Source organism: Anomaloglossus baeobatrachus, chromosome 3 (assembly GCF_048569485.1).
Source record: "Anomaloglossus baeobatrachus isolate aAnoBae1 chromosome 3, aAnoBae1.hap1, whole genome shotgun sequence".
Classification (NCBI taxonomy): domain Eukaryota; kingdom Metazoa; phylum Chordata; class Amphibia; order Anura; family Aromobatidae; genus Anomaloglossus; species Anomaloglossus baeobatrachus.
In genome coordinates, this window is record NC_134355.1 from 363,063,650 (window position 1) to 363,077,012 (window position 13,363).

At 43.2% G+C, this 13,363-nt stretch overlaps 1 protein-coding gene across 2 annotated transcripts in view; it reads left to right on the forward strand.

Moving 5' to 3' along the window:
• The window catches only part of RNGTT (RNA guanylyltransferase and 5'-phosphatase), a 668,054-nt gene that overhangs the window by 297,787 nt on the left and 356,904 nt on the right, over positions 1–13,363 (forward strand). For both annotated transcript variants that reach the window (XM_075338411.1, XM_075338412.1), the window contains exon 10: positions 1,381–1,452. In XM_075338411.1, the coding sequence (XP_075194526.1) occupies positions 1,381–1,452 (72 nt within the window). The remainder of the gene's footprint in view (positions 1–1,380; positions 1,453–13,363) is intronic.

Genomic DNA, 13,363 nt, shown 5'->3' on the forward strand with positions numbered 1-13,363 from the left:
TTAGGCACATTTTGGTACTCAGAAGGGGGGAAGCATTTGGATTTGAGAGTGCAGATTTTCCTGGATTTCTTTTTTGGGGGAATCATAGTGCCTTTCAATAACCCTTGTGCTGTCAGTAATGTTATAGCCCACTATATTTCCGTTAACAGATAACGTACCTAAGGGACCTTTTTTTTTTGTGGGTTGAATTGTGTGCTATTGGTGGCAATTTGAGGTATAGAACCTTTTGGATCAGTTCACATTTATCCTGTGCACTATGCTGAACACCTATATTAGGGTTCCGTTTACATCTTCAAAATAAGTGATTCAGGTGAAACCCCCGACTGATCCAGTCACTATAATGAGGCATTCAGTGGTGTTCTTTTCAAAAGAGCTCAAAACTGTTGTTGACTGTATTTTTGTGCACACCTAAAAAAGGCACATAAGAAGATAGGCACTACCAGACAACCGAGAAGATGGGAGTTCAAAGTGACTCCATCTGCTTCACTTCAGGGAATTTTCCACTGGGAATTTTGTCTGAATCACGTTTTTCAGAGATTTACATGTAAACACTCAGCATAGAGTGCAAAATAAATGTTAGCTGAGCCTTATTGTGATCTTTGGAAGGCAGCAGTTGAAGAATTGTTTTTATTTTAATTGAAGAGCATATGGCTGGCAGCCTCACCACCGCCATAACCCCTGTTATATGCTGCAGCACGGAGCTTTATACTGGTCTGTGACGTAACATTCCATAAGGGAAGGATGAAAACTAGCTCCTATTTTATTGATTTACAAATGATCTAAAGATACTAGAACTGCAGTGGCGAGATCAGCTTTTTTTATATTTTTATCTCCCCAGAGTACCCCTTTGACTTTTTTTTTTGTCTGATCGCTGGTGTAATTCATTGCAATTGACAAGCATTCCAAGGAATTATACATGTCAGAACGCCTGTTAGACCATGCTGCTGGCACAAGCTAACAGGCCACCATAACCAGGTAACCTGTAGGTCGTCACTTGACCTACATTTGACCTCTGGTTACTGTTGAAAAAATCGGGCTCCTGTAATCCTGTCACAGGGTCCTGATCGGGTGGGAGATGGAGCGCACTCTCTCTCCCAGCCCCCTTAATGCTGCGATCACTATTGATTGTGAAGTTTAGGTGGTTAAATAGCCAGGGTCAGCGTGAGCACTGTTTTTGGTTGTGACCATTAGAGTGCAGCTATCACTTACGCCAAGCAAATACAAGCAAGCAAATAAAATGGAGAGAGTCAGCAAACGTGAGCTAAAAACATCAAAACACTATGGTTTTAAGTCTAAGGGTATAATACCATCAGGATTTTACTTGACTGATCACTTGAAGCCTGCGTAGTGAAAATGTCTTATTTCTTTTTTCTTTTGAAGGAAATGATTATTGATAAAGTGAAAGGACAAGTCGTGCCACGATATTTGATATATGACATAATCAAATTTAGTGTAAGTATTCCGATTTTTCTTCCCTTCTCACATGATTTGTATGGCATGACAGAAATATTTTAGTTATTACATGGACTTTTCTTCCCTTTGATTTATACTTCTGCTCTACTGGGGAAAGCGGGTTCTATTGAATTTATGCTTCATTGCATGGGCTTTGTCATATTGAGGCAGTGCCAGAATCCTAACTAAGTGCTGTCAAAAAGTCCACACCGTACGTCAAAACAATCCCTTTACAAGCACTGAATGATGAAAGGTTATGTCAAGATGATTCCCGTGTTCTCCCTCCCTTATCTAGAAAAGTTCTTATGGTTTATATTTTGTAATCAAAAGACAAGGTATGTTTCTTCCCTTTACCATTTAGAGTCTAGTAGGAATTTTCGGTGTTCATAGAAATTTCTGTTGTTTTTCATCAATCGGTAATTAAGAAGCAATGAAGTGGCCTATGTTGGTATGTGGCACACAGTGCACAGTATAAATGAGTACACCCCCTAACATAAGCAATATTTGAATCAGTATCTCACTGAACACAAGAACAATTTCCAAAATTTTCACAAGACTGCATGTTCCATACAATGTTTTATTCCCCATAAGGCTAGGTTCACATTTCCGTTATTTTGTATCAGTCACAACCCGCCGCTCTGATAAACAACGCAATCCGTTTGGTTAATTCCATTGTTTCCCATCGACGTGAATCAGTGGCGGATTGCGACTGATGACCCTGCGTTGCATCTGCTGCGCGGAGCATCAGTTGTTTTTGGACTGACCGCCGGGCGGAAACCACGCAGATCGTAACGTTTTTTGGTTTGTCAAAATTAACGCACTGCGCAGGAATCCGTTGCAATCCGTCAAGCATGTAATGTTTGTCTATGGTGCTGGATTGTGTCATAATTCGTCTTACAACGGAATCCAGTGCTGGATTTTGTCATGCACTACTGAGCATGCCCAGCATGTTTGGCACACCTACTGGGCTGTCCCAAACACAAACTGATCACGACGGATCCGTCCAAAAACGGACGCACAGCGGATGCAACGGACGCGACCGGACAGTTTTTTCACAGGATTCCTGTGAACGAAATCCTGTGAAATAACACATCCGTTGCGACAGTTGACATCTAAAAGACGACGTCGCTCAGTCGCAATGATGGACCTGACTGATTTAAAACAACGGAAATGTGACCTTAGCCTAACATGAAAGTAGGCTTAAAAATGAAACTTTTATTACAAAATCTTCAGTTTCACTCAAATTATTTGATGTAAAAATGAATATATCATCATTTCACATAACTGCTACATCTATTTTCTGTATAACTTTCACGATTTTTAAAGCACACTCCAGCTTTATTTTTTTCATTGCACCACTGGAGTGGTGCTTTAAATTTAAGTCCCCGGACCCCATCTTATACTAGCCTTACGGCGTCTTCATCTTCTATCGCCGTCGCTCTGGTTGGTCTCCTGTGATAAGTTACGTGCTGGTTGCTCCAGTAATTTATATGTGTGGTATAATTTTGCTGTTAAATAAAAATGAACCTGATTTAAAACAAGAAAATTGTGTGGCGTTCTAATTTTGATCTTCAGTGTAGTATAGTAATTATCACTAGAAGGCATAATATACAGATACACAGCAGTAGAGTGGTGCCACTACACACACTGTTCATTTACTTTTTATTGGAGTCGATCCACTTTGCAATTTATATACTAACAATTGGTACACCACACAAATTGTGTTGGTGCGCAAAGCATTGATTTAAGGGTGCTTTACACGCCACGACATCGCTAGCGATCTCGTTAGCGATGTGACACACCAGATCGCAGATGCGATCTGCCGACATCGTACATGTGACCAGCGCTATAAAAACAACCGATGTGCGATCTCGGCAGATCGCATCTGCGATCTGGCATGTCACATCGCTAACGAGATCGCTAGCGATGTCGCAGCGTGTAAAGCACCCTTTAAAGTTTACTACGTTGTATGCCGATTTCTGGACAATCTAGGGTACAGTGCCACTGTTCTCGGAAAGGTGAAGCATTTTAATTTTTGGATGTGCTCCTTTATGGAAAAGCTTGGCTCATTTTTGTTACGATTATATATTCTGGGGGCAGTAAAAGGAACAAGAGCTTATAAAGAGTGAACGTAAGCATAAAATCGAGACCGACATCTTCTGTTCTCTTAACAAAGGCAAATCCTTATAATAACCAATGTTGACATGGAGCACAATATTAGATTTTGCTTTTGCGTGTTTTCTGTCATTGTGCTACAGTAGCACTGATGGAACGTAATGAATTGCATTTCCACTTACAAGCGCAACTATTCTCTAGCACAGAAATCATGCAGCTACTAGAAAAAAGGCTGTACTTGTACACAGATATAATAAGAAATCCATTTTGTCTTGCTTTTGAAATGTTCTATCAATGGTCTTTGGCTGGGCTGGTATATTGAGACTTCTTACTGTATGAAATGAAGTGTCTGCGCTTACCTAGAAAGGGTTTTTATTGTAAATCGCTATGCTCGGTCACTTTGACAACATACATGTGGCCAAATTACCATTCTGTACAACCACTGAGCTGTGCTGAGTGCTAATATGGTATTCATAGAAATGTATAGCTTTATTGTACCCTCCTATATATAAATGTATTCATACGACATGATCTTACACATTTTTTTTTTTTTTAAATGTTACTCCCACAAAATTAAATGTATTTTATGTGATATACTAACACAAAGTAGCAAATGTTTGTGAAGTATTAAAGGAAATGATGCATGGTTTTCTAAATACGAGGGACTGCAGATAAATCTTTGGCTTTGTGATCTTTTTTTTGTTTCTATGGTATTGTTACATCACATGAAAGCCTTATATGTCTAATATATGTTTTCAAAATTTTGTGTTTGTTGCTGGTGGCAACACTGTTCTACACACGGGGGAAAACAACATGGTGGAGTCTAATGCGATATTCACAGCAGCTGAGAGCAGAGGAGTGATGAAATTCTTGTTTCTGCAAGGAAAGTCTGCAAAGGATATTCATGGTGATATGTCGTAGGCATTGGGGATCAATATCCTTCATATTCCACAGTGAAGAACTGGATTGCCAAACTTAAAACGGGCCACTACAGCACCAATGATGAGGAACGTCCTGGATGACTGATAGTGGTTTTTGTTCCGGAGATTATCGATGCTGTGCACAACCTCATACTAGAAAATCGATGAATTTGAGCAAAAGCAATAGCTGACATCATGGGGTTTCCCGTGAATGTGTTTGTGTCATTATCCATGAACATTTGGATATGAGGAAGCTATCTGCAAAGTGGGTTCCCAAATGTTTTGCAACAGATCAGAGAAGCATGTGATTGAAAACCTCCCGATCCATTTGTCAGCGTTTCTGGACTGATAAGAACTTCCTGGATCGACTGGTCACTATGGATGAGACCTGGATTTATTTGTATGATCCTGAAAACAAAGAGCAGTCAAAAGATTGGATGCACAGTGGTTCTACTTGTTCAGGGTGCAGAAATCAGCCACTAAGGTGATAATGTCTGTGTTCTGGAGGGTGTGCTGCTAGTGAACTACCTTCAAAAGGGTTCCACCATCAATGCAAGGTGTTACATTAAACTTTTGGACCAATTAAAGGCCAAAAGGCGTGGCTAGCTGTCCAAAGGAATCTAGTTCCTGCAAGCAATGCCTCTGCTCACACTGCACAAGACACCACGGCAAAACTGGCAGAGCTGGGCTTCCAGCTGTTTGACCACCTACCTTATTCACTAGATCTAGCTCCCTCCGACTATCTGTTTCCAAACCTGAAGAAACACCTCAACGGTACCAAATACCAAATTTTACACTATTTCTGATGCCATGGCTGCGTGGTTTGAGGCACAACCGAAATCCTTCTTACTAGGCTTACAGAACTTAAAGTACCAAAGTAAGAAGTATGTTGACATCAGTGGAGAGTATGTGATTGAATGTAAAGTTTCATCATCCTATCTCGTTTCTTTCTAGGTAAAGCCAAAGACTTATCAGCAGCCCCTAAAATTTAAAAAAAAAAAACAAAAAAAAACCCAACAAACCTTAAATATTGTGACTTACATTTGTATTCAACCCCCAGAGTGAATACCTTTTAGGAGCATCTTTCACTGCAGTTACTGCTGCAACTCTTTTGGGGAATGTCTCACCAGCTGTACACCGCTAGAGGCTGACATTCAGTGAGATTGATGCAGAGCATCTATGAACAGCAATTTTCACAAGAATATGCTTTAATCTAAACCATTCCTTTCTAGATCTGGCAGTGTGTTTAAGGTTATTGTCCTGCTAAACAATGGACCTACTGTCTGGTCTCAAGTCTTTTGCAGTCCCTGTCAGGTTTCCCTCAAGGATTGCCATGTACCTAGTTCCATCCATCTTACCATCTACTCCCATCATTCTCTGGATTTATCCCAGCAAATAAATTACCCTTTGCTGGGATGTTTTATATTTTATTAGGCGCAAGCATATTGTTGCGAAAATTAGTATCTATCTTAACTATTTTCTTACAACCCTTGAGTGATTTTTCTCTCCGGGCAATTGCTTGAGCTCCTTGCTCTTTGATAAAAAGAAAAATTCTATGCTATAATTTGACCTGGGACGATTTGGCACTTCATATTATTTATATGTTGGTGATCGGTGCCTACTTCAGGCAACAACAGGGTATAGGGATAGTGGAGGGGCAGCCGACGGGGAACAGGGGGCACCTGAAAAAGTATGGTGCACCTCTGTTGGTAGGTAGGTGAAAGGGAGGGAACAGCTAGTCTCTTTTTAGCCTACCCCTTGCCATTACCTAATAATATCCTGGCTATCAAGCGATTCGGCTGATTTAGACAATACCTCACTATCCATTCACTAGTAGTTTGCCCTGTTCTGCACCCACTTCACATGACGTTTGTCTGAACTGTAGTGATATGCAATATATAACGTAGTATTTTATCATTTTTATTTTAATAGTTGAATAAAATTCATTTTTTAGGAGTTTTTCTTTTGGTCGAAGTTAAATTTGTAGTTGTGCCATAATCCTTCCATTTTTGGATGGTGGTGTCATGAACAGCCGGGGGAGTCACTCAGAAATCTCACCGCCTGCCACCAATATGTCATGATCGGGGGGTAACAAGCGGGCGTATACCCCTCCTTTATACCTCCCGACCGACAGACAGAGCACGTGACGCGCTCTCTAGCGCCCCTCTTATAGTCACGCCAATTATGGAATTGTCCAAAAATAAGCAAGGAGGCCGCTATTCTCCTGTGCCGATGATTGAAGAGCTCCCGGTGTGAGTGAGGTGTATATTCCCCCGACTTCAGCAGACGGAATATATAAAACCTCTTCCAATCTCCCCGGCTGCCCCACAATGATCCTTGGCACAAACTCGCTGCCACCAACCGATTTACGGTAACTATTAGCCGAACACACGGACGTGGGATTCACGATCGAGATAACATAACAGCCCAAGATTACTTTATATAATTTAATCAGCCTAAGGCACACTAGAAACTACAATATATACAATAGGGGTTCTACAGAATATATACATAGATGAGTCAGAGTACATATACAAGTAAGATATGGATTGCAAGCAGGCATACAATTCAAGCAGTTACCTTGTGCATCTGGCCACAGGGGGGCGCTGTTAGACCAGGTTTCCAGAACTCCCCCACAGGTCTTTCCCGACCAGGCCCCCGAGCAAAGAACACTGGAAAATGGCCGAATTGGGGTTATCAACCTGAGCAAATCCAGGTCTCCTCCTACCTTTGTGACCTCACAGGGAAGCACTGCCACTCCCCCGGCTTTGAGTCAGAGTAATATTCCCAAGGGATTTATTAATCATAACTTTGCCTGGGAATGTCGTAGGCGGACGCCAATGCTCTCATTTTGACAGTTAAGAATTTAGCTGCAAAATGATACCACACATGGCTGGTCTGCGGATTCCCCACTGGCCGATAGCACGCCTGGGGTACTTCCCAAGGTCCCACTCCCATAAAAAAGGTGTGCCAGCATCGTCCGCATGCGGAGACACCATATTTATGGTTGTCGTTTTTATCGGAAATATGGCTCACAAGATATTAACCATATTTTACCGGAGTCTTCCTGTCTGGGGGGCTTCCATAGCCTTGTAATGAAATAGGAACTCCTGTGGCAGGGTCACAGCAGGGGGTCATCCTGTGTCCATTGTTCACAGGTCATCTAATCTCCATATCAGAGGAGATTGCCTCTGCTGTGTGACTGAGATGTGACACTTTTCTCTTGACTCTAGTCATCAAAGGATTTGGGTGATGTGTGAAGAAGGCAGGGGGGGATGTCCTGTCAGGAGTGACTGGATCATAATTTATTGTCATCTCTGGATTTACCTCACAGGTGGATTGAAGATTTTATATAGGAATGGTTAAAGATTGTTGGTCTGTACATATCACGAACCCAAAGGAGAATATTAAACTCCTCCCAGTATGTGCTATACCTGCATGTGTTTGTTAGGAATTGTTTCCCGCAAATGCAATGCAGACTGTTTAGTCCTTTTAGATGCTGTTATCACAGGGAAGAGAAGTATTGTGTGTTATACCACCAATGAAGCACTTGCACTTGCAAATCCCTTAATTGGCCGCCCCAAAAAAATCAAAAGAAAAAATTGTACAAGTTTAAACCTTCTTTTTCCAACCACAAATGCTTTATTTTGTAGAAAAAAATATCTAAACACAATTTTGTGGTGTTACAATCTTAACATGAAATTAAGGTTAACTTCATTTTTACTCAAATTACCTATTTTTCGCTTTTTAAGACGCACCTGATTATAAGACGCACCCCCAAATTTGGTGAAGGAAAAGAGAATTTTTTTTGTGGTTGGCACACGGCCCCTATTGCTGCCCATGGTCCCCTGTGGCTGGCACACGGCCCTTATTGCTGCCCATGGCCCGCTGTGGCTGGCACACGGCCCCTATTGCTGCCCATGGCCCCCTGTGGCTTGCACACGACCTCTATTGCTGCCCATGGCTTCCTGTGGATGGCACACATCACCCTGTGTTTGATATGGCCCCAAGGCTGCTACTTTTAGTAAAGTAAACTCTTTCCTTACCTTCTCTAGCACTGTCCTCCCTCCGTGCGGTTGAGCTCCTCCTGCACTTCCTGGTTCTCTGTGCCGGTCATGTGATCGGCACAGCAGAGTGACATCTCTGCGTGCATGATCACAGCAGCAGGAGGGAGACACCGGGGGACACGCTGGAGGAGGTAAGTAAAGAGTTTTTTATTTTACTATGGGCGGCAGCATGGGGGCCATATCTAACACAGGGGGGGCATGTGCGATCAAAGGGGAGCACAGGCACATATAATATGCGCCGACCTCCCAGCCCGTCACCGCGGTGCGGTTTCAGCACCACGCTGATGGACAGCGGCAGTGCATATTATATGAGCGGGAGCAGGAGATCTCCCGCTGCAGCCTTAACCAGCTCACCAGCCTCTACCACCCACCCTCAGCCTCCAGCACTGCTCCAGAGCTGCCCCCACCTCCCCTGGACCCTGCAGTATATAATCCGTATATTCGGATTATAAGATGCAACCCCTACTTTCCCCCAAAATTTGAGGGAAAAAAGTGCATCTTATAAAGCGAAAAATACTGTAGTTAATGCAAAAATGAATACACTCCACATCAAACACAAATACATGTAGTATTTTGTTTGAACTCCATGATTTTTAAGGACAGCACCATGTATTCTAGGAATGGAATAAACAAATAAGCGACATATTGAAACCTCTATCTTTCTTGGTCGCTTCATTGAGCGACACAGAACCCTGGGACAGTCCTCTGCCACCTGAAAGCTTACACAGATATTACAGAACATAAAAAATTAGCTCCCCCTCAGAAAACTGTACCTTGCCTGTAGGTCGCTGACTTCATCATTATTTTTCTGGGTCAGTTAGTGGAGGCTCTTTTTCAGACTAGTCTGAAGTGTTTACATTTTTTTTTCTCTTTCTTTTACAGAGTCTTCTGAGTATCAGGGTGTAATTGCGCAGTTTTTTCACTCACATAGTGGCGAAGAGTACGGTCTGTACCCTTAGTCTGTATCCTCTAACATCATTTGATCAAACCTGGGGACTTTACTATCATATGTAGGTACGGTGCTGTGAAATGTACACTAGTAGACTCCTGCCCGTTACCCCACCCATATAGCGTTTGTGTGCATAGAGCAAAGACTGCCCTCTCTAGACTCACACATCCTAAACACAGGGGAGCAGTGAAGGGATACTTTCCCAGACTGCGTTCCACCGAGCCAGGTCAGTGCCGAGGACACTTCACCGCTGTGAGGAACCAATATCCCAGTGAACCACTGAGATGCTCACCCAAAAAAATGGTTCCGATGCCAGAAGGGAATATAAGTGTGGGGTGACTAGCACTGGGCAGCAGCAACACTGAATGGTCGGGCGTGACAGGGTGATTGTTGGGCAGAAAAAAACACGCCCCAACAAGACAGCGCAGTCAAAGCCGACAACCTGAAGGGTATCAAAGCCTGAAAATGCTCCAGCACAAGACTCTGCTACTGCGCTCTCATACCCCCAACTGTGTCTAAGCTTTAGCAAAGATATCCAGAGGATGCACACATGCCCCCCTTTCCCGCAACCAACACATAGAGGAAAGTGAAAAGAAAGAGAGTGCGAGAGGACAGGATCGACTCCCTGTGACTTCTGCCACCCTGGGAGCTCTTGTAGTGAGTCAGGCCCTCCTTTTGATTATTTTTTAATATCGTAGATCTTGGCTGCACTGTAAACGCCCTCTTGTATATTCTCTTTTTGGATCTCTGTCGCTGGAAGGGCAACATGTGGCATTTGCATCTTCGCAGGGACTAAATTGTCTAGAGTGCTCTAACTTTAGCTCTACTGCAAAGTCTGTGCTGGACCTGTATCAGTTGGGAAAGTAGAGAGCTATATAGTTAAGAGTTTAATTACAGCTGTTGATTCTTCCCTTGCAGTCAGACCAGCAGACCCCCGTCCACCTAATGAAGCAGGTTTCGTAAGGAGCGGCAAGCGGGTGCTGAAATCCTTTTGTGGATGGTATTATAGACTGCCTGGGAGCACCCGGACAATCAATTCCAGAAATTTAGTCGCATGGAGGTGCTGTACCCTTTCTAAGTAGAATTAGTGGCATCTTGGTTCACTCCATATGTGGAAACTTTCCTGCTTCCCATCTTTCTAGAGCCACGTCCTTGCCCTTCGGCGAGTTCGTTGCATTGAAGGATATTACGGCCAGACGTATTGAGATTGTGTCTAAGTACACTTTTGAGCAGGTTTGACCCGTTCTTCGGTTTTCACTGCCACTTGGGTTGCTAGGCTCGGACAGCTTTGTCTAAGTACCTACGTCTTAGCCTTTTAGCTAGTTTGCAGGAGATAGAATTGGCAGAAATAGCAGGCCAGATCGTGCAGGCAGATAAGTATTTATGCTCTGCATCTTTTGATGCGGCAGAATGCTCTGCTCAGGCTGACAGCAATGTTGTGGCTTAGAGTTTAGAAGACGAATTTAGCTTCAACGAAGTCTCTCACAGAACTTTCTCTTCAGGGGTGTAGTCTTTTTGGTACCAAACTGGATAAAATGTATTGCTTATCCTATGGGTGTTAAGAGTAAGCGTTTGTACGAGGGAAACAACATCTCACTGTGCTGTAGTAGGTATAGTGCCGGATCCATTTCTCCCGTAAAACCCGTTATTTTGCAGATAATGCTTACTCTTGTCCAGAAGGATTGTAACATGTTACAATACCAGATGATGTGTAGAAAAGTGCCCTCTGCCCCGCTACACCGGCAGCACACCGGGTCTACTGAAGGAAACATTGTGTAGACGCGAAGGGACTCCGTACCAGAGCGAGAGGAGATTATGATTCACCTCCTGTAGTCTCGAGCTAATGGATGTCTTATGAGCCAGATGAAATATTCTAGATCATTGCTCCGGTGACAAGTTTACACCTTAATCACTTTCCCAGTGCAAAATGAAAGGTGGGAGTAGCTGATCCGGAGGCGAGACCAGCAAAGAATAGGACATTGAAAGTGTCAACGACCCGCGCCAAGTGGCTTGCAACGTGGTGCAACTTAAGATTTGGGTGACCGATACCTCCCTCAGCTTTAGAACTACATACAACAGAGCGTTTTACTCCTTTAGTAGTCCAGACAAAGGCCGTCTGAATTGAGCTTATTGTTTTGAAGAAGGCTGAAGGGACTGCGATAGGAAGGGCAAGAAAATTACTCTCATTTCCCATTCAGCAGAAAATACTTGCATATCCCATTAACTTGCATTGTACTCGCTATTCGGAACAAATACGCGAATAATATACAGTACTCGTTACGAACATCGCATGAAGTGGCGGTATATGAAAGCTGAAACGTGTAGATAAAACCTGGGGGTTTCTGTGTAATGTTGTTGAAAATGGACCTTACAAATTGCAATAAATCTTAAACTGGGATTTGCTCAGGGATTCCTTTAAATTGAATATTCTTTAGTCTCCCCCCTATTCTCCTGGTCATGCACCAGTAATGCCAGGGCCAGTGTATGTGACTGCGCTGCAGATAATTTAGTTTCCAGGGTAGCCACTCTGTCTGAAATGGTTGACAGAACCTCTTGATTGGCCGTTGCCCTTTCAGCTAGAGAGTCCAAATCCCCTTTAATGACCAGGACCCTTTCTTGAAAGGCTTAAAATCGTTGGGCAAGTCTGTCCAGATCATGTTTAGATGGCAGGGCCTGAATCCTTATCCTGATGCTCTGTAGCTCTGACAGGGACTCAGGTGGCTGAAGGGTTAAAGGTGATTGTGCCAGTCTTCCTTTAATATGTCCCCTTGTAATTCAGGGATGTGCAAGCAGGGGTATTCTATTATGGTAGGTAACGGGGACAACTCTGCTATACCCAGAGACAATTCCCTTACACCTGTAGAGGGAGCAGCGGAAGTTACCCCTCTTAACGTTCTCTGGGTCTTCGGCACCATTACAGACTCACCGTGTGGTGCCACCATTGGTGAAGTGGGTACCACCGTGTTCCCATCCCCTTATTGTGCAGATCCAGCCTGGTGTATTGGTATTGGCAGGTGTGTGCCCCTCTCTAGGGGCCCTGGAATGGCGTAGGGACTCGCCGCCGAGGCCTCTCTTCCCCTGTGTCTTCTTATTGTTCTGCGCAGCGGCATGTATCTGCCCCTTCTCCTTAGATGCCATCGGATTTCGGGCCTTGCTTTGTGGCGCCTGCCCTTGAAAAGAGCCATGCTAGCTCAGAACCGCTTCTCCCACCGCGCGTTACAGCAGCTGGGGTTAGACTGTCTTCTGTATACTTCCTCCTGGATATCACCGCTGCAAGCAGGGATGGGTAATTGCAGGATTGATTGCCTGAGTCTGCGGAGCTCTGGAATCCTGCTTCCTCACGTTGCCATTGCTAAACCATGCCTTCTGCCAAAAATCTTTTCTCAGAGCAAACTTGCACATCGTTTATCTAGAATCTGCACAAAAAAAGCCCTTGCTGGATAGCTACGTATTGCTGGATGATCTCTTGGAGACGTAGAGGCTAGTTGAGATCATATTACCAATACACACATTACACGCCGTGCTACACACAAGAACGCATCTGTCAAAATTTTTGATAAGCTGTCATTTTGATATAATATGGGAAGATGACATAGTAGGTGTTTTGAATTCATTAGTCTATGCTATAAGGGGTTGACAAAATGTTTTTTTTATTATTTTTTTTAGGTACTGTAGTGAACTAGTCTTCTCATTTTTTTTTGATCCACTGATTTTAGTTGGCGATAAAATATTATTTCTTTATCCTCATTGTTTTTTATCTATGAATAATATTGGTTTCTTTTTTAATAAGAAGTATTTTCTGTAAATGTCCCTTTTGCCCTAATATTTATTGATCAGGAGCTGTACAATGGTGTGTCTAG